The sequence below is a fragment of the Athene cunicularia genome, assembly GCF_003259725.1.
Source record: "Athene cunicularia isolate RWA chromosome 15 unlocalized genomic scaffold, athCun1 chr15_part1, whole genome shotgun sequence".
Lineage (NCBI taxonomy): Eukaryota > Metazoa > Chordata > Aves > Strigiformes > Strigidae > Athene > Athene cunicularia.
Window position 1 is genome coordinate 6,018,032 of NW_020799121.1, and position 22,196 is coordinate 6,040,227.

A 22,196-nucleotide genomic window follows, 5' to 3' on the forward strand; every position below is an offset into this window, starting at 1 on the left:
GGCAGCCGAGGCTCCTCAGCAGCCCGGGGGGCTCAGCGGGCGCTGGGCTCTGGCTCGGCCAGGCGGCGCGGGTGCCCGCTGCCCTCGGCCCACCCAGAGATCGTGGCACCGCATGGGCTTTGCTGCCTGCTGCCCTGCCCAAAGGGACGCGAGGAGGTTTACGACCTGTTACCAGGTATGTTTGAAAAGCCATCCTGCCGTTCTGCCCTCTCGAATTTCTAAATGAAATAGGGTTCCTTCCCCGGAGAGTTGACATCATAAATTGGAAAGTTACTGAATAACCATAAAGTGACGGGTCTAACATGCAACAGATATATCAACACCTTTTTTTTTTACCATCACTCCTAGTCAGCTCATTAGCATCAGATGAGGGAGTCGAAGGTAACATTACTGATATTATGTTTCTCCTAAATTACTGGAATCCTTAGAGATGGAAACTGCTGCAGTGTTGCTAGCTCCAGCAGTTTTATCTGGAGCATTGTGGTGTTCACATTTTCCCAGAGAGCCCAGCTCTGGGAAACATAAGATTACAGGAGAATCTCTGATTTAATTTTTTACAAATGAGTTTCTTATGCTGTGGGTTGCAAAGAAAAGCTGAACAAGGGACCCCTGAAGACTCAAAACCAGAAGGCAGATTAAAACAATTCCAAATATATTACAATTTAAAACCTCATTATTTTTACTTAACCTCATTCATCTTTAATAAATGGAGCTGGGAATTACCCAAACTGGGTTAGATTTCCACAGCAATTGTAGGCATGGCTCTGCTGAGACACCTTGGTTCCTACAGGCACAGAGAGTTGCAGGCTGCAGCCACGGGGACCCCTTTGCCATGTATATGAGATCTGAAAGTCTGCAGATGGACTGAGGAAACCCTCAACAGCCCATTGCACTGGCAGCAGAAGGTGCTGGAACTGAGGTGCCACTAAAGCCCCATCCCTCTGGAAATCTGGGATCTGTAGCTCTCCCTGGAGGACTCATGACTGGGGTCAAGGCACCGAGTTCTGTTCTCTCAAAAGCATGCAAAAATGAAGCTGAGGTGGAGACAACTTTTGTTTCCACAGTTTCAAAAGGGGTTTGAGTAGCATCTACTTCATAGGTTTGTTAGTAGCAATTCATTTACAGTGGGTTAGCTATATCAACTTTTAAATGAGGGCAAGTCAACAGTGCTGCAGAGACCAGACCATCAGTGGGACATGATCTATCACCAGCCTATTTGGAATAATGAACTTGTTCTGTGTTTGCCTCTGTCAGCTGCCTTCCCTCACAATCACTTTATGGACACTAATTACTCGTATCCAGAGCTCCAATTCCTAGCTTTTGCTTTCTAATTTATCGCTAACTTGCTCTGTTAAAAAAAACCAAACAAACAAACAAAAAAAACCAAGCCAGACTTTCATCACAGATGAAGTAGGAGCTCTTAAGTAATGTATATAGTTACAGGATCTATATTTTTATATTGTTTATATTTTAAAGAAAATTGTGACAAAGGAAAGAAACAGCAGGTTTGTCTCAGATACATTTTTATTAGAAAACTTTACAGATCACAGAAATCACTGTGTACTATGTGCAGTCACTCTTAGCCTGACACTAAACTGCTGATGTGAACTAGAGAGAGCACTGGCTAAGGAAATCAAGAGTCTTTTAAAGTATAATTAAAATCAAAGGTCTGTTACATTTCTTCAATCCAGTTTTAATAATATAATGTTTCGTACCCACTCCCAGCTGGCTAAATCCTAATTACAACATCCCATAATTTCCGTAGTAAAAAAAAGCATCTCACTTTATGTAAAAGTGCTTTGCCACACTTTCATCTACTGATGTCTTTCTCATTTGTACCTTCTTTATGCTGTTCTGTGTTGAAGTATCTGCTCTTTTTAACACCTGGCTTTGCTGATCACAAGGGCTGGGTTCTTTGCAAGCATGATCAGCTCTGAAGAGCTGATAGCATTTGAAGTACTGACACAAATCAGAAAAATGGGAAAAGTGTTTTGCCATCTTTTCTCCACTTTGCAACTAGGTGAGCTTCCATAGCTAAAGAAACTGACCTCTGTACAGTCAGCTGTGTGCATGGATGTTTTACCTGAGTCTCTTAACCTTGTTTTCTATATTTAGTTTGGGATCTCTCAATGGAAAGGCACTACTGGCCTTATTTAAGGTATTTCTCCTACAGTCTACAGTCTGTTAAAAGGAAAGGGCCTCAAGTCTCTAATTGTTCACTGTGCTCGTACCCTCTGATTAGCTAACTGCTACTCTCTCCCTCCTTTATAAACGGCAGAGCCATGGCACTTAGCAGCTGAGAATGGTGTAATCCCTAGCAATCCTTTAACAAAGCAAATGGAAAAGCTCCTAGTAAATGTTTCTCTTTTTTCAGAGGTCTCTTTCCTCCAGATGTTCGATTTTCTGGCTCCTCCTATGGATGGCAGCCTGATGCTCTCTTTCACTCTTTGAGAACAGCCCTGAGAAGAGCTACATTTTTGCCTTGGAGAGAGTGTTATTTATATGGAAAAATATTGTATGTATTGTGCATGTTCCTAGTCTTCTTCCCACAGAATCAGCTGAGGAAGTCTCACTGGAAAAGCAATGTGCATTTCTCTTAGGTGTTCCTCTCAGTCTTGCTCCACAACACCAGTTCAAATCACAGTTTAACTACAAAAGTGTTCGATTTGCAAATGTTTGGCCACTTTACTGTTTTGATTAGAAAAATAAAATGGCACTAGCACATACTCAAGCCTGTATGAGAGAGCATCTACTTCCTGACAGCAGGAGACCTGCCAGAGGGTGAATAAGTAAAGCTTCAAGTGACCCAAAGGCCATGGGTTGAACATGCACGTCCTTGTGGCTGACCACTACAAACTGCTGGAGAGCTGATGTTCATGGCACAACTCTGAATGCAGAATGTTTGATCCCCATCTGTTCCCAGCTGTATGCTGACTGGTGTCATCTGAGTGTCAGTGTTTTGCCTAACAGATAAATGCAAACCTTAGGAATGCTGTATCAGCAGTTGCAGCATGTTGTGGTGCAACAAAGACAGAGCATCACAACAACTCTAAAAGTTCTGATTTGGTCTCTCACATGGAAAACTGACATTTCGTACATCCTAAGGCCCTCACTGACTGCACTGTTTGCTTCAGGATCCAGTTTGAAATTGTACTCCTTGTTTTTCAAACCACACCCTCACTCGTTGTACTTCTTTCCAGTTTGTCTCCTGGAGACGGTGGAGCCCTCCCCTTTCCTCCTGGCTGTCTCTTCTCTCTCCTTCCAACAGGCTCCCCACTGCTGAATCAAGAACTGGCTCCTCTCATCATCTCCCATCCAGAACTGACTCCCTGTACATGTCCTGCAGTAATTCTCCATTTTAGTTCAAAATTCCATTCAAATAATGTTCTTTTCCCCTGTAATTCAATTCTCCTTTTCCCATCTGTTGTTCTTACTGAATGCATAACTCTGGGTCTACAAAGCACTCCAAGGCTCTGGATGAATTTCTTCTGTGGTTTTTGTAAGTCATTGCACAAGCTCCTGGAAGCAGACTGGTAAAAACTGTAAATGTAATGGTTTTGAAGAAATTACTTAAAATGTAAAGATTCTGTTGCAGTCATATAATATGTAACTGTTTAGTGTTTAGATTCCCTCTAGTTCATTCTCTGGCAGGACAATGTCTTTGTACACACTTAGCATTTAAAGGAAATCCCCTGCTATGGTGGATTTAAATCCTGACATGTTCTTGATAAAGGTCACTTTATGAATTTTGTTTGGTATGTGAAGCCCCATCCTGTATTCCCCATGCATGGAAAGCTCTGCTGGAGATGATAAATTCTGATGGCATTTAATGTCAAAATGAGAAGTGTCTAGAGGCAGTAGCAGTGCAGGCTGGAGGTCTTTAGATTCCCCACAGAGCTAATGCCATGATGATACATAATTTACTTGTAACTTGCAAACAATATGCCTGTCTTTCCTCCCAGAAGCATTTCCATTTAAAAAAGCCATTTCTGTCTGTCTTTGTGCAGTGCGCTGACAGTCACGGTCTCTGTGCATTCATTTAGTCATTTGGGCCTTCTCTGGATGCTTGTGTTCTCCAGGGTTTGCAACACAGATGCTGAATTACTTGCACGGTAGTATATTAGCTGAAATTGCAACTCCTCCAGTCCAGTCTTGTAAAAACAGAGGTCTACTGGTCAGTGACGCAGAGCTGAATAAAGGGCATGGGAGTCAACGTCTGTCTTCAAAATCATGACAGATGGGTCAGGGCTGCTTGCTACGTAAACCTTTTTAGAAGCTGAATTCCTCCAGAGTGTTTTCTCTGGCAGCTCATCCATCAAGCTCATAGAGGGTGAACATATTCTTTGAAAATATAACTAGTGGAAAGAAATGAGGTAGCTAATGTAAATCAAGTGTGCATCTATTGCTAATTTCACTACTTTTGGAGTGACAGAAACCAAGCTACACTTATAAATAGAACAAGTAAAATCTTAGCCTAAATGGTCTGAGTGGTTAAATATTATTTAGGAGCATAACTAGTGGGTGTGCATAAATAGGATATGAGAATAAAAGTCTGGAAAGGACCTGAAGGGGTCTTCTGGTTATTACCTCCGTCCTACATAAAGACTGAATGAGCCAATGTTTTCTAATTGCACATTAATAGGGTGATTTTGGGAAATGCTGAATATATTGACTGTTAGAGCCTTTTAGCTATTTCCTTTGAAATATACCCTTGACAGGGAAACCTCAGTGTTCATTTTCTTAACATTATTATATTATCCAGGAAATAGAATAAAGCCAAGAAAAGCAGAACCCTATTACTTTTTAGAGTATAGTGGTGAACCATGCAGATGGTAAACAGACTCTTAATTTTCTATATGGCCTTTACAATATATTTCCCTTTCTCTTAATCCAGGAAAGAAGCACTCTCTAAATTCATAAGCTATGAATTTCCCCCATTCCCAGAAGGAAACAAGTCTTTTATGACTATGCTTTCCCTATGTTTGCCTGTTTCCTTTTCCCCACTGTAGTAAGTTTTTAGACTGTTTGCCAAATTCATTCATATGTGATGAAGAGGAATAAGCTCAAAGATACTAGATTTCTTCCAGTTTCATGAAAATAGGCAGCCAGAGAGTGGAGAGGGACTTTTATTTAGAAGGAACAGCTGAAGTGGGAGTTCAGCCCTTACTGGCAAATCTATGAAGCAGTCAACCCAAATAATGGAAAAAAAAAAAATCTTTGACCACAGTGTATACCTTCCTGAATTAGTTTTATTGTTCATGAAATATTTTTGTTCCCTTTCTTTATGCGCAAATTCCTGCTTTTGTATGAACCTGTACCTTTGTCTGCATTAACTTTAAAGACAGGTTCAGAAATCCCCTCCTGAAAACACCATTATTTCCTGAACTATGTTCTCCCCTTCAAAAACAGTTTTTTATTAGACCCTGTAATGTTATTTTATGTAACACAAAGGCCCTGGGTTTTTTTTCTGTCAGCTTGTAGGATTTCAGGAAGCTGAAGATAAAAGTCACCCTAATTTTCTTTCTCACTCTTGGCTTTCCCTGTCTTGAATTGTTTGTGGAACAGGTTTTAATGGAAGTTCTCTGCATTTCATTGTTCATAATGACAACCTGAATATGACAGACTGGCTTTTCTGGAACTTCAGTCTTAACTAGAATTTTAAAGACACAAATACAACAGAAAGATGTTTCCCAGAGAGGTTCAACAACCATACATGTTTGCTACCTTTTAGATTTTTGAGAAAATAACAAGCAAGATGGCCAAGCTAGAATAAAATATAGGTAAGCACAGACTTACATGCTCAAAGTCCTCATAATAAAGTGTCTAAATTACCTTTAAAAAAATTCCTACCAGTGCTTGTAGAAGCAATATATAAGCACTTTTGCTATCCTGTCACTAGAATGAATTTAAATGACATGAGATTGAGACAGCTGTGCCCCTTAATGCCAGTGCTTTCTGTGTAACTGATACTACTTGTATGAGGGATGTTAAATAAAGGGAGAAAACCTCCTGTGCAGAGGCAGCCTTAACAAGCACCAGAGGGAATTTACACTCCTATCTTTTTAGAGTCTAGTTAATCTTTTTAGAAAGATCTTCTGAATTTAAAGAGTATTTGGTACTTCCTGCTTTTCTAAAGCGTGAGAGGTGCCCTATGACATAAAAAAAGTGACATCAATTTTTGGCAAACTGCTGTTCCAGATGTGTAGCATATCTTTAGCAAATGCAAAAATTAAAGGGGAAACATACAAGGTGCTAGTTAAACCACTTATTTAGCATTTTGTAGTCATGTTTCTTTGCAGATTTTTGGTCCTCATCATGGAAAAATGTGATCTAATAAAGTACTGATGTCAAAAAGAATGTGTGGATGTCCAGTTGCGCAGTAGCTTTTAGTTGCCTCCCTCTTTCTGCACCATGCAATATTGCATCCAGGAAGCAAAAGAATGATTTCTAGTCCCAGTGTCAGAGTTTTCTCTCTTCCATCCTAGCTCTCCACAAGTCATTTGCTCCAACTCTACCAGAGTCTAGTGTGAACATGTTTAAAAGTCTGGATCAAATAAGGCTCTGTAGCCAGAGCACATCAGAATTGAGTTGGTTTTGTGTGTTTCTATCCATTTCCATTTCATGCAGATTGAAACATAACTGTGAAGAATAATAAGCAGCTCTTCTTTTGTGTCTTTAGTTGTGCTGGAAGAGGAGAACTAAAGAATTGAAAGAAACAAGTTTAGTGTTAAGAAAAAACCACTTTCATGGCCCTCCCAAAAGTCCTTAAATATCTGCATGTTTCTCTTCTAGCTCAGAAGGTGACTGAGACAGCACATGATGCGTTGCCTGATGCAAGAACTATGTTCAGTTAATGCATATTGCCAAGTTTGTGTCTGCAAACAGGAGCTTGATTTGCTATGTCTGGGCTGTGACTGATCTTACTCATTCACAAAGTGAGCAAACAAATGGTTGTATAAATGTCTGGTAGAATATAGGAAAGAGTGTTGAGCTTTTTGATCAATTATTCTAAAACAAGGATGATCAAATATAGGCCATAGGATTAAAACACAGCCTGAATCTGTCCTCATTTGTAATACAAAGTTAAACATTTTGGAATGATCTATCCCTTCCCAGTCCACCCACTCTTGTTAAAAAATGATGCAGTTGGATTTGCTGGTGAACCAAAATTCTAGTAAGCTATCGGCATGGTCTCTGTGGTTAGTCAGGGCTTCCTGATTTGTTTCACTGGTTTGTTACCTCCTCAGCTGTTGGGTTACGAAGCAACAAGGCAACATTTATTATACAGCTTCTCTCAGATATCACTTCCTCTCTATTCATCTCCATTCATAGTTACATACGACATGCAATATTATTTTCAGCTATATTTGGCTTGCATGTAATCCAACTTTCCAGCTCCTCTCTGTATTATGTAAATACAACAGCAGGGAAAAGCAGCCTTTTGTCCCCTTGTGCCAGGAGGATATGCTGAACATCAACATGGACATGTTCCTGAAGACCAAACTGTTTTCTGGAAGTCTGCACACAGATTTCATAATCCATCTGTTTTCTGTAGAATGCAGTTATTTAAAGCAACAAAGTTCACTTCAGAGACATTGTACAGTAGCTGCTCTTTATGTTGATATTTCTGATGAGACTCAATATTGTCTATTTTCCATTATATCTCAACAGTGTCTGTAATTGCCTCTTTCCACCAGATTTACATATTATCCCTCCCGGCTGTTCACACACAGATTTTCCTTTACTTGGCAATCTTCCAGTCACTCCATACTACAGACAGAGGTACTAAAACAGCAGAGCAGTTGATGAGAGTCAAAATAAAACTACATTATGTTATAATACATAGCCTACAGATGACTGAACAATTAAACCACAGAGCATCTGAGACTGTCATCAGAAGTTGTCTTCCTTTTCTTAAGACTTTGTTTTAAGTATTTTCAGGCACATATGTAACAAGGATGTAGAGGCTTAACAAATGTTTCTTCAAATGTTATTTGAATAATATTTCCATTATTTATCACTACTCCAAGGAAGCATAAGTCAGAATTAATGATTCTCTTGAATACCAACTGAAAATTGTTCTTACAGGAATTGGCTCCATAACCCTAACACCTGAGACACCTGGGGAAGAGGAGACATTCCCTGGAGATCCACACAGATCATTAACACAGACAGTCTGACTCGGCAATACATCTACACGTGCCTAACTGCAAAATTATAAGGAAGCTTAATGGTTTTAATACGACATTCCACATAAATACATGCCTATTTCTTGAGTAGGTACATTCTTGAATTAAGGCTCTAGCTTCTTGCTTTCTAATGCATCCAAACCCCACTGCTCCATCATTGCCACTAGCTGCTGGTGTCCAACGATACATGGAAACCGGCAACATGCTGCTGTATACCACAGTGAAGAGCTGCTTTGGCTGTGCTGCTCCTCTTACCTCACTCAGACACAGGTGAAGCCCCCAGGCTTCTGGCAAACTGCCACTGTAAACCCAGCATAGTGCATGTTAGCTCAAGTGGGGATAAGGCCTCAATATTGCATTTCAAACACTGATTAGTAAAGCGGGCAATTGAAAAAAAAGTGTTTATTTAGCTTATGGAGACGGCAGAAAGGAAAACAGCTCCAGAAATTGGAAGCTAGAAATGCTAGAGCAACCTGGTACGTCAGATTCCTGAGAATGAGCTTCCTTTCCACCACCTGCAACTGCAGGGAGGACAGTCTGACCACAGTGTCTTTCTCAGATGCTGTGCTGGACAAGCAGTTGAAATGCAGCTCAACTGAAAAACATTCAAAAAGGGTCAAGAGCAAGGATTCAGGCAGAAAAAATAAACACCTGGAGATGGAAAAATCCTTCTCCATTTTTCCTCCCACATGTTTTGGAATCATTGTGCCAGGAAATTATTAAATCACATAAATTTCAATAATGAATGCATTGCTTGGATGGCACATGAAATTGCTGGGGAGTATGGTTAAGGAAAATAAAAACTTTCCAAAGTCAGTAGTGAAGAAAGATCAGACAGAGGAGCTAGACTACGTGTTATATGGACTTCTGAAAACAGTGCTGGTATGGGATGGTACTCCCCTGCTTGATACAAGTGAGCATTAAGAGGAAGTATGTGCATAAAAACCAGAGGAATGTGTTTAATATTTTGTAATTCAGCACAAAGGTTCCCCATAATATTTTTGCTCAACTGAGAAGACTCTGCCACCTAGTTAGGAGAGGGAGAAAGCAGACCAGCTAAAGCACTTCTGCATCTAGAAGGCCATTTTTATGTCTTTTGAGAACAAGGCTACTTTAGCTGTGACACAAATGCCAGTTTGTAGCACAGTAGAGTTGTTCCTTGGCTTAATAAGGATTGGTGCATTGGTAACAGGACCCTGACAAGCTAATTTTCTTACCTGCACTTTGCTTAATGTTGCAGTTCAGTTTTAGTTCATTAGACCTTGCTAAACACATACTAATAAAAATTAACCCATCACTGAAATATTGCAACTATGTCATTTAAGAACAAACATCCTTCTCTCCGTATCAGGATAGAGTATGTTCTAACGAATTATCTTCTACCTGGCTCAGTCACAACTCAACACAAGCACGTGAAGGCGAGGTGGGAGGTGGCTCCTGTTTGCAACACAGCAAACCAGGCAGCTGCGTTGTCACTGACTGGGCTTGTGTTGCCGTTCTGGGCACACGTGGTGAGGTAGGGAGAATCCCAAAGGCAGGCACTGAGGATTAGCACCCACAAATGCTGCTACCTCCTATCTATACTATATGGCTGCATGAAGTTTTGGGAATAAAAATAAATGCCAGAAATGTCAACAGCCTATAACACAACAACATATAATGAAGCAGATAAAATTACTCACAGGTCTCCTCTGCAGTGTTGTTAGCAGCCTAAATATTTTCAGAACAGAAGGCTGCAGAACTTTGAATCTTTAATTGTCTCATTTTCCATCAAATTCCTGCCTTTTAAGGGTTCTTGGCTTTCCACAAAAGTCAAGTTACAAGTAACAAGTCCTCAGACATTCAGTCCTGATCATCCTGCATGCATTATTCCAGGAGGAAAAATACAGGCTGATGCTGTCTCTCCCTCACAAAGCTTTCTCCATGGGCAGGTGAATGCAATCAAATTTTAAGCTTTGCTTTCTTACATGACAATTTTGTAACCTTTGTATTATACTGCTGTATTTCTTGGCTGCCTCTCTGCCTAGACTTCACTCAGAGAGGGAAGAAACATCCTGTCATCATCATCCAAGAGGACCAGTGGGCAGAGATATAAACAGATTGGCCAATCCAGATGCAAGACAATAGTGAAAATGGGCAGTAAATTAAAGATTATTAAGACACGACATTACGAGTGTTGGTATGCAGTAACTTAGTACTGACAGTACTGTAGGTCTTACTGGAAGCCAAGAGCAGACTGCATTGCCACCCTTTTCAGTTGCTTCACACAAGGGAATTCCTGCAGGAATTTTTCTTCAAAGGCACCCAAACATGCCAGCCAGGTAACACCCTCTAGCCAACAAACATGAGATGCAAACAAACACTGGGGTTGCACAGAAAATTCTAAGAGAAATCTAGGGCTCAAATCTTAGGGCAAAGCAAGTCAGACTTTAGTACCTACATAATTTTAACTCAATTAAGACTGGCAAAATGAATAGTGATGAGAGCTTATTGAAGAAAAGTTCTTCCCTTAGCTTTTTCTTTCCCATAGGATGGAGAGTGAGTGAATTTAAAGGGTGAAAGTACAAGGAAGAAATTGGTGAAGACAGAGGAAATGTTCAGTGAGACAAAGCAAACTGATTAATGTGTAGGGAAAGGCTAAAAGTCAGGAATGAAGAACCGAGACTTTACCTATTTTGCAAAATACATAATGTCGGTAAGAAATGTTGTTGAGTCAAACCAAAGGAAAATAAACTGTATATTTTTTTCCAACAGCTGTAACATGCCTGTCCTTGAATTATAAACTTTTTTGGGCAGTCTCTCCCACTCTCTAGAGCTGTCAGCACCCAACATACACATTCCAAGCTGTATTGTTTTCTTTCTACACTGAAGGGTTAATACAAAGAGCATAGCTTTGGTGGCACACTTCATAGTCTTGCTGTCCTAGCTGACCCTGGAAGGCTGTGAGACACACTGGAGCAGGACAAGGGTTTCTTCTTCCAAGTGACAGAAATTCCAGTGGCTTTTCAGAGTACTGATCTGCAGGCAGAGCCCACCATTGGCAAATCCTACTATCCATTAACAGAAAGAGCAGATTTACAATTAATGTGGAGGTAAAAGAAGGATCATCTAGAATGAAGATGCCAAGGAGATCCATTGTTTTCCAAAAGTATCCACAGCTAGAGCTGGAAGCCCATTTTCTAGAAGGTTCTACCTCACCAACAGCAAAGTCACAATCCATCTAGACTTTTTATAGCTGAGGCAGGGCTCCAAAGTCACTGTATTTAGAAAACCCTGCCTGGCATTCAGGGATCTGCCTGATTTGGCAGTCTGTTTATTCTGGGGGCACCTCCCTGCTTTCTTTCAAGTGAGCCTTACCAAGCCTTGAGTGCTGGCCCTAATGCAGATCTTCATATTTTCCCATTTTGGGAATATATAACATTTATGTGGAAGAAAACAAACAAATGAACCACCTACTAAAATTAAATGAAAGTTGTAAAACTCCCTCCCAAAACCAAACCTCTGTTCAGAAGCAGGAAAAAGGGGGAGAGGCAGGCAGAAGCAGAAGCATGAGTTCATTCCAACAGCACCTGCTCTGCCTGCTTTTACATCCATGAGCATCTTTTACCTCCCCTTCCCTCTTGTTCTCCAGAAAGGCAGGGACTGTGTTGTAAGAAAGTCCTTGAGAAAATGGAAGGGTTGAAATGCCTGACCAGCCATAAACAGATTTGTGTGAGATACTCTCTCTTCTGAGAGATTCAGAAACTGATTCTCCCTGCAAGCAGAGCAAGCTAATATTATTCCCGGCAGAGATCCAGAATCCACTGCACCGCTCCATTCTCTACCTTCTTCACTGTGCTCTGTGCATTATTTTGATTTTTCTATATGCAACAGAGTACATGGATGGAAGAGCTCTCAATTCCCTTTTGTTGAAGAACTTTTAGTACAAAGGCAGCAAAACCAAGTTATCTGGATTTTAAAAAACCTGTCAATCTCTTTAGCATATTGACTTTCCCTTTCTAGAGCTTTTGTACTACCACTTCTGCATCTCTGCTTTATGGTATCAAACAAAATAAAATCCACTACAAAAAAATTTTGAGAAGTTCTTCCCTTCATATACAGATAAGAACCAAACTGAAAGTCAGGACATTCTGAAATTTTCTGCCATCACCAAATCTGCGACCACACAGGAATATTACATACCTGTTGGTTTTAAGTTTTCAAGCGGGTGATCATTTTTTTTGGCCTTACTCCTATTCCACTTGCCTTATTCATGCATACATCCAGTTTAGATTGTTCCTAGTAATACCAAGCACTATGGCAAGATTACTTTTCAAGCAACATCTTGAATTATTTTATCATCACAAGTTTTGCAAATAAATGCCTGTTTGCATTCCTCTTTCCAGATCTAAAAGAATCTACTGGAGAGTCAAGTAGAAATGTAAACACCCTCTTTTTTTCTCAGAAATCAATACCCACCACCTGCAAACTTATTTCCATTCTGGCACAAACTTAAAGTAGGTCCAGCATTCTAACAGATCATAGCAAAGAAGTGTCAATGAATTTGTAGTCAAAGAATTTTGAGAAATAAATGCAAAAACTCTCCATTAACAATAAGCACCTTTATTGACCATCTTACGATTCAACACTCATTTAGTTCAATCTCCTAAATTGCTGAACTACAGTAGAGTTTAGCATTTAATTAAAAGATTTCGGTTTGACTGGTATAAAAAGTGTCATACCTGGGTGGCACAGAATTAAAGTACTATTCAAAAAAGCCACAGACAGAAATAATTGCTACCTGTAATTTTGAAAATTAAGATCCATATATTTCAAAGTCAAAATTAACACATATCCTCCATATGATGTTACGCTTGTAAAAATGCCTACAGAAAATATTTGTTCAGAAGGCAAAGTGGTTGGAAAGTATTTTCTATTTCACTATTTAACAAGTGACATCACTTTACACAAACTACTAGGCAGCAAAATATTTCAGATAGATTTCACACATTAAAAGAACAACCCAACATCATACAGTGTCCCAACAATTTCCATAGGCCAACAGAGTTCACCACAGCAACAAATCTGTGTAGTACGGACTAAAATTCAGTTATGCATCATGTCATAGTAAGCCAACGCTCAGGAAATTTAAAAATTAAATACACCTATGAATCTAGTGGTCAGATACTGGTTATTCCCACTTCTTTTTTTTCCCCTGCTGTTTTTAGAGGATGTCTTCTTTTATCTGATGTTACAAAGGGTATGTTACTTCCTGGTGTTTAAAACCTCTTCTAAAATTTATTAGCAAACTCTTTGAGAAACAAGAAAATCATCTCTTATAGAAATGACAACTATTTGGGTTTTTTGCTATCTTTTCTGTCCTCAGTAGTAAACTTCTACTCAAGCCAGTAAGAATAAAGTTAATCAGAGCTATTTTGCTGCAAGGACACCAGTTTCTATGCCAACATGACTATTTAGGCAAAATCATTTAACTTATCAAGTTAGTGCTTAGTATAAATTAAATTTCTTCTGAAAGTCCTATACTCTTATACAAGGTAAGATTTTCAACAACATCCAAGAATTAAAACTATCTCAAGAAAAAGTAAGAAAAGCTTCTGAATTAAGTCCTTCATAACACATACAAAATGACATTTCCTGGAAAGGCAAATGTCTTTTTTTTTCTCCTTTAAATTTCCCCTTTCTGCAGGATGCAGTTATTCAAATGAGAAAAAAAAATCATCACTATTACAAAATAGCATTGTCTTATGTCAAACTTAAGTTCTTTATCAGCATAAAGATCTGAAACAAAGCTGAGAAAAGGAATTCAGTTTGTAGCAGGAATTCATTTATACCCATGCACAATCTTTTTTCCCCCACAAAAGAAATCCAATGTGGGAAATAATCCTTTAAAACAAGGCCATTAAAACCAAAACAAAAATAGTAAATACAGCCTAAGCAAAGACATACATTACTGAGACAGTGAATGGGATCGTTAGAAGAGATGAGAAGTTAGACCTCTGTATAACTTCCACAGGGCTGAGATCCTGGTTTTCTAGGCTGCTTGAATAATGATGTTCTTAAAGCAGAAATAGGAGTTTAATTTTTTATTCCACTTCCCTGCTTGTGTTTTTAAGGTCATCAGAGATCTCCAAGATGCCGTAAATGTTTCATAAGGCTAATACAACTAAACAGTTGACCAAAACCGGGTTTGTTTCATTAAATAATTTATACTAAAAAAAAAAAAAAAAAAAAAAAAAAAAGGAATAGCTTCTATCAGAAAGACTACATACTTCACTCTTAAATCCACAAAAAAATTTTGCTTGGATTCAAGCTTTACTTTTCTTATTACACATAACACAATCAGACCTTCCAGCTACATCTTTTCCTCCATTAGCCATAACTTAGTGGAGAAAGCCTCAGCATACATCATAGTTACCAAAAATTTAGTTGTGAAATAGTTCCATTCAGGTGAAGGCAGATTTCACAATAAAATGAGTATTATTATTTACCAGCAATTTTTGGTATTCTCTGTTCTGGAGAGAATTTATACACCCCTTCTAAGATGTAAGCGTTTCTGTTAACCAGCGTTGGGATAGGAAAAAATACAAGTCTTTTCACCCTTTTTATTAAAGGGAGAAAGTCAAACAAGAAACTGAAACAGGTATGACTCTTTCAGTGAGGTACTTAACATTTTCAAAACTAATGATTGTATCATTTACTAAATAAATGTTAACAACCATCTTGAGACATCAAATCATTCATAAATACTCTAACAGAGTAAGAGAGAATTAATCATGGTATACATCCAAAAAGTTAGATGATACATTGATATCAATAAGGTTTTTTATGGTTCCAAGTAAGCATAAATGACACAAAGTGAAAATTAAAAAGAAATTAAACATACTCAGTAGCTCAAAGTTTTATGTCCCTGCAAAACACATTTTCTTAAGAGACTGAAATCAATGACATCAGTAACATAAGGTGAAACAGAGGCTCACCTTAAAATAAATTCACAACTCTACTTTGCTAGTAATCCCAGGAATAATATTTTTTTCCACAATACCATGTCCAAGAACTGTAGCTTTTTTAGCTATTTATTTTTGTTCAGGTGAACTTTCATAAGACGCAGTAAAACAAGAAAGGCTCAACATTTCTTTTATCTCCTTACCAGTGGGGTGCACTTTGTAGCAAGTGAGCTCAAGGCAACAAATCCCTTGAAAAAAGGGAAAAGGGAGGGTGTGCATGTGATGTTCATGAAGGATACAAGCTTGATAGCCCTGAACACCAAGGTCGCCCTTTAATTCACAAGATAATGTGGCACCAGCTCAGGAAAATCTCTCTCCTCTTAGCCACTCATTATCATTTGTGATAGCAGGTGTTGCAATACTGACACAGGTCCCTTGGCCTCTCCAAACTGAAATAACTTAACTTGTTTTCAAGACAGACAGCAAGTTCTCATTGTCACGTACTCAGGCTGGAGCAGAATTGTAATTCTTAAAAACAGTCACATTACCTAGGAAAACACAGCATCTGCTCAATCCCTAATCACATTTTAAATAGATTTTAAAGAATAATCTCCTATGATCTGTTTGTGCAGTATCAGACCAACTCTCCATTTCTAAAATGGAATCTATTTTTCCAGTAACCACCTAACTGAATAAGCTGAGGAAGAACAGAAAATAAAAAAGCAGATGCTGACAAGTTCTACAAAAGAATCTTTAAGAGCACATATGTTTAAGTCCTCATTTGTTATCCAAACTTATGTGTGTCAACCAACATTTCTCTCAGACTGTAAGATACCCATAGAGATCTTTACTGAAAATACTGTAAAGGTGATAGCATTTAGTGACCCAAACATAAAAACTACAGATTGTGAATCTACCATTTGGCAGAATTCATCTTAGGAAAGGGAACACACACAGAATATTATCATTACTGCATGACACCCCTGATATTTTACAACTTCCACAGAACAGTTCGTTCCTTAAGCCTCAGAAATGCCAGAGAACAGTCACTTCGAATTATTTTTACAGCTGGATATCGGCATTTTTTCAGAATTTAAAATAGCTGTAGGTAAACAGAATTAGCAACATTTGTTCTGAACAAAGAAGCACATTCTGTTCCCCCTGCCCCCTCCCCAAAACAGAGGCAAAATGCAGTTACTTTTCTCATGACAGCTCCCAGGCCAAGGACACTGAAGCTTTGTAGATTGCAAATTCCTCCATGCACATGACACAGTTATACAATTGAGCAGGGTATCCAGCACAAAAGCATTTACCAAGTGCTGAGAGATTTTACTCAACATGCACTCTTCCCACGTATATTAAGAAGAAATTTAAGGTATTATGCTGCACTTAAGACTATGCAATTTTAATGACAAAAAAATCAATAATGTATCAGAAAAAAGAGAAACAGATACTGTCCAAGATTTTTTTAAGAGATTGGTTGAGCTAAGACATCCAAGAAGAACTGACGCTGGACAAAAAAATTTCTAAAAGCTTTTACAGTTGTCGGACTTTTTTATCAGTGCTTTTAATATTGACGTCCAGTGTCTCTACTTTTTTTGTTAGCCGATCAAGCATATCATCTTGCTCATCTATTTCTGTCTGCAGACCAAGGGCTAGGTTTTTCAGACGACTCAACCCAGAAGACATCTCATCTGTCAACAAAGAGAGGGGACCATAAGGAATCAAAGCAATATAAAGCATGTTGTTTAAATGGACACTATCAGGATTCCTTCTTCTTCAGACCCCTGGGTTAGAAAATGTTAGTTACAACTGCTCAAGTCGGAGTGTTCTTCAATAGTGGAAGCACCAGTATTTTAACAGTTTTATCCCATTACTACCAGAAATAATTGCTTCCTTCTTCTTCCATTACAAGTTAAGTACAAATGCTTAAAACTGAACTGGATCTTAAGTGACATACCCTGTAATGCAGTTTTTACTTATTTTAAAAAATGTATTTTATATAAAATTAGGTACATTATTTCTCAGCTCAGTATATGCAATATGCTCATTGTCTCAATTGTTTTTCCTTAAACTTCATGCAGAGACATGGGCAATACACTGAAGACTTAAGCAGTCAGTTATTTAACATAGATGGAAAAAGCCCATTTTCAGATTTTCTAATCTAGCTACAAGGAAATCATTTTAGTGCAAGGCTGATTGGTATAAATGCTTCTGAGGCTAGTAAGTTTTGCACAGCTTGGGAGAAGAAACATGCTTCCGCTGACTCTCATGCTTGACTATTTCTCTTTGATCTATTCCTTTCTGATTTCTTTCCAATCTCTTCTTTCTAGGTCAGCTAAACAGTGATACATGTAAGCAAAGAGGCACTTTGTATATATGCTGCAGAACAAAGGAAAAGAAAGTCAGCTGAATGGTTTTGGGAAGTAATAAAAGAAATGCAGCAAATTCATAAATTAAATATTCAGTGCCTTTCGATTCTTCTATTTTCTGCAAAACATGTTTATTTCAAAAGCTGCATACAGTTGTAAATTCTTTGGGTCATAACTGATGTACATTTTAATATCTAAGTATCAGTTAGCCAAAGGCATCTTCAGATTTAAGTGGTAAGCTTTAGAAAAAGAGGTAGTAAATATCCATACTGGTACAATCTGGATGTCAATTTGAAGCAGTATTTCGTTATTAATATTACCAGTACCTGCTTAAAAAGATTTTTCAGAATGGATGGATAAGCCTTCTTATCCCAGTGATATTCCAGTCAACTTACAGGATGAATCAAATAAACATTTTCATATCCTGAATGCAAGTGTTTTGGGATACTTCAGCACCATCTCCTCTTTGAAATTACAGAGATTTTGTTAGTACATTCACATTTGGTAAGGGAGTTTTTCTTATTGTCAATGTATGATCTAAGGGGACTCATGCTTTGAGTGTGTGTTTTCTTCCCCTGGTCTCTTTGCTCAGGGACAGTTCAAAATCTAACCATTTCTAAAGCACAAGCATGTTGCAGAAGAGTTGAAGTACTAACGCCAATCATGTATTAGTTTCTGCAGCAGATTTATACTATTCCAGGCTTCCTAGCCAGTTTGTTTCCAGCTGATTTTGTGTGAAATGCATTTTCTAACTCAGATCTGTTATTAATATTTGCAAGTAGTTGACCCACATGACAACCCTCAGCATTCTACCATTCAAATAATGTAGATTTCAATCAAACTCTGAATTCTGCCACATAGTTTTGAAATGCAGAATACAAGCAAATTATTTTTTTGTTTTATATTATCAAATATCACATGTGAACTAAACAAAGAAGTGTTTGTTAGCAATATATTACTTAGTAATTTTCTCTGGCTTAAGAACCAAGTACTGAAAAGTGTATTACATCAAACAGCTTCAATTTTCTCACTCACCTAAGTTGTTATCAATTTTCTGGTGGTAAGCTCGCAGGTGTTGGTTCTTTGGATAGGAATCCCTTTGCACTGAAGAAACTAAATCTGCTTTGTCGAAATCACTGTCTGTTATGAGTACAAAATACAGAATATTATATAATAAAAAAGCTAGCAAAAAGAGGCTTTAACGTTTTAGAAGGGCTATTAAAAATTAGTCTGACCACAGCTGCCATGTAATCACATAACCTGCTAAGAGGAGTATCAAAAGTAACCCAACACCACTATAGGGCACCCCTCAAGATGAACCATTATTAAGCTACACTTATTCTCTTCTGGGATGATTTTTGTAATTCTACTAGGTAGGTCAGAGAAAAAAGAAAAAAACAAACAAACAAACAGCCACCCCACCAACAAAACACATAGGTTGGTAACCTCTACCAGCAGTGAAATGTTCCCCCAGGTCAAGTCACCAGAGAGTTATTTGTGCCCTCTACTGTACAGACTTGTAATATTACAGGGAGTGGAAGTGACATCAGTGTTTCCAAAAAGCATCTTTATTTACAGAACTACAACTATAAAGATACCCTACTGCCTTCTCACTCTTTAACAAGTAATTGAACCTCACTTAAAGAAAGGAATAGTTTTTTTGTACATGAAAGTCACTACAGAAGTTAACACATTATGAGAATGGGGAACAAGACCAAAAACCTCTGCACTTCCATGACTCCTGTATGAAGGGTTATATTGAAATAACAAGGAAAACATATTTGAAAACTGTAACAAATAATGGTTAAAAAGGAGAACCTCTGAATGTGGAAGTTAACATTCTGGCAAACCCAGGACAATGTGCCTGCACATTGTGTGGATTCTTGACTATAGTCTTCTCTGTGCAAATACAAGCACTGGATGCTTTTAAAGTCTTTAGTGGATATAGCATAAATCCCCCACAGGAAGGGCTAAGTAAAATCTATGTCAAAGTAAAAGTTTCACGACTTCACTATGACTAGAATGAGCTTTAGGGGAAACAATTCCCTAGAATTCACAGCCATGAAGGCTGGGATACAAATCTCCAGATGTTAGGCAGCAACGCAAGTCAGCAGTTGGGCAGGCTGAAGGGTCTCTGCCTTCACCAATGGCACAAGTTTGCCCCACAATGATAGACATTCAGTGTAAAACAAAGTTGACAAACCTAAATTATCCAGCTTCCTTAAATTTGGATGAGTTTCTTGGTATTTTGACTCTTGTTCTTTGCTAGACATCATTGCTTCTTTTAATCTAGTAATAAAGAGAATAAAAAGAAAATATTCCTATGGACCACAGGACTCATTCCGAATCTGTTAAACAAGAACTGGTATCAGATTTATAAAATAAGATGAAATTTGTTTGACCTGAGCTAAACCATTCCTTTAAAATTAACTATTGGCATTTGTCATCAATGAAAGCAGAACTGGTCGCTTTAGTGATGAAAATAGCACATAGAAACTTTTATATCAGAACCAGAACTGTATCTTCTATCTTGGAGGCAACCTGTTCCTTTCCTCTAGTGGAGGGAAGAAGGAAATCAATCCATGCAGCACTGCCAGGTTTTACAGAAGTTTCTCAGTTAAGACAGACAAGTACTGTAAGACACATTAATTTAACAGCAATTTATCTTTATTTTCAGCTTTTAATAGAAGCTAGAGAAATACACATAATATTTAACTGGAAACATGTTAATGCTACAAATCATGATTGCCTGGTAAGACTGAAGTAAGCACAGTAATTCAGGAGACTGAAGAATTACTTGTGTAATTTTGTGTAATTGTTTGAAATAATTCCCCATAAATACACAGTTATTCTTGCCACTACAAATATAAAAGTAAAAATATTTTTCTCAGAGTTAAAAGAAAAAGGGAGCTAGACACCATCTCGGGACTTTACTTGACAGAATCATATCTTTTAAGTTCTGATTTTCTGGTGACATTTCAGAAATGCTGTGGGAGATAATTCCCAAGTAAAATGTTTATGTTACTTACCTACTGTTAGCATAATATTCAGGGGTTCCATTCTGCTCTGGCTTGCTCTCTGGAGGTTTGGCTTTGAAGTAGTTTACCAAGCCCCCCCAAACACTCTTAATGCTATTTATGTGCCTTTGACTAGTCTTCAAGTCCTGGTCCATTTTATCTACCATCTGCTCTGTGCGCTTCAGTGCCTCTCCTTGACGTACAAGCTCCTAACAGATATTGACAGAAAAAGAGAAGCTAGTAAAGCCAAGATAAACTGAAACATCAAACATTTAACAGACATTCTACAGAAAAACAACAAAGTTCCTCCATCTATGTAGAATATTTCTGAACACATACTGCTTTTTCACTCATCCCTCTTCCTCCAGGGCATTTCAATCAAGAGTTGCTAGTCAGCCACAGCATTAACCAGCTATAAAATCCTCATCACTTCACAAAGGTTCCTGACACCTACCACAAACAGCATCCAGGAATTTTCTGTATTGGTCTTCTGTCAGGTTGACATTTGAATCTCTTCTTGATGGAATAAGCATGGCACCAGATGGGTGATGTAGTGAAAATGCATAGGTTTGTGACAGCAAAATGAGCAAGCAGAACTATTTTTAGGTGTGAATGACACCTTCATTGGAAAGGGATACTATTTTCACATTACTGATGTTCCCAATAATGATGTTACAAATAGAATAACCAGAGAAAATAAACACAAACAGAATTTTTTCCTACTGCAGGAATAATCTTTTAGCTAATACTAACAGGGCAAGATTTAGACATTTTGATATATACAGTTAAGCTATTTTATAATTCAACAGCACAAACGCTATTCCAAAGCAATCCAAAGATTAATTCTGGTAGGCAAGTTACCTGCAGCTAGTGCAAAACAAAGAACTTGTGTTTGAATTCTCTCTAAACTTTGGGGAATTCTAGTTTAAATTGCACACACATCCCCAAGCACACACACAGTTCAAGTTTCACCACGAGCCCTGTGTTAAGGCTAAATTCTTGATTCCTCATGTCTACTCTTCCAGACAGACAAATCACGAGCCCCCAAGTTTGCAGAAGTGCTACCAAGAGCCCTCTCCAGCATAAGCACCTACTGCAGCTTCTGAATGCTCTTGGGTTAATTTAGGCAACCACGTTACTAACGCTCAATGAAACCTCCAATTAGCAGGTGACACAATGGACAAGACCTTTACGATGCCTCTAAGTATAAACTCTATTCTGAAACAAGGCCAAAAGAATGAAGGAAATGATTAATCAGGATGAAGCCAGCACATCACAAACAATTAACAGGGCAGTTTCATCAAGAGAACTGTTGAAAACTTTTTAGTCTGATAAAAACAGGCATAATAATGCCATTGATAAGATTCAGTAATGAGTTGTTAAAAGCAGGTGAAAACACAGGTGAGTCCTAGTCTCATTATTACAGAGAGAATCTACCTGGGATTTCTTTCCTCAAAAACCAAACTGCCTCCACCCAGAAAATCAGCCTGCAATAACACAGAGGGATATGTTGTCTCCAAACCACTGAATAACTCTAAATAAAGAGATGTTTCGGAAGACTTTCGGGGGGAATAGAGAAAACAAGACACACACACTCGCACCCCCCAGGAGGTTTAATCCGGACAGGCCTGGCGGGAGGCGGCGGGCGCAAGGCTCAGCTCGCCCCCCTCCCCC

At 38.4% G+C, this 22,196-nt stretch overlaps 1 protein-coding gene across 2 annotated transcripts; it reads right to left on the minus strand.

The window, feature by feature from the left end:
- Positions 1 to 13,381: 13,381 nt before the first annotated feature.
- On the minus strand, positions 13,382 to 22,165 carry SNAP29 (synaptosome associated protein 29). Of its 2 annotated transcripts, none has more exons than XM_026859882.1 (5): positions 20,977 to 22,165; positions 20,535 to 20,731; positions 19,709 to 19,794; positions 18,541 to 18,645; positions 13,382 to 16,827 (listed from the first exon to the last, which is right to left on the minus strand). In XM_026859882.1, the coding sequence occupies exons 1-5, from the start codon at positions 20,986 to 20,988 to the stop codon at positions 16,670 to 16,672; spliced, it is 558 nt and encodes a 185-aa protein (XP_026715683.1). In that variant the 5' UTR covers positions 20,989 to 22,165; the 3' UTR covers positions 13,382 to 16,669. The 2 variants fall into 2 exon arrangements, with proteins under 2 accessions (XP_026715683.1, XP_026715682.1); XM_026859881.1 differs by having other exon boundaries at positions 18,541 to 18,648.
- Between the last annotated feature and the right edge of the window lie 31 nt (positions 22,166 to 22,196).

What these genes read in the sequence shown, in the direction of transcription:
- SNAP29 (XM_026859881.1), bottom strand. An exon ending in GAATATTATGCTAACAGTAG is followed by an intron (nt 19,795 to 20,534) that starts GTAAGTAACATA and finishes CTTTATTACTAG; the next exon opens with ATTAAAAGAAGCAATGATGT. An exon ending in GAAAATTGATAACAACTTAG is followed by an intron (nt 16,828 to 18,540) that starts GTGAGTGAGAAA and finishes CTTTGTTGACAG; the next exon opens with ATGAGATGTCTTCTGGGTTG.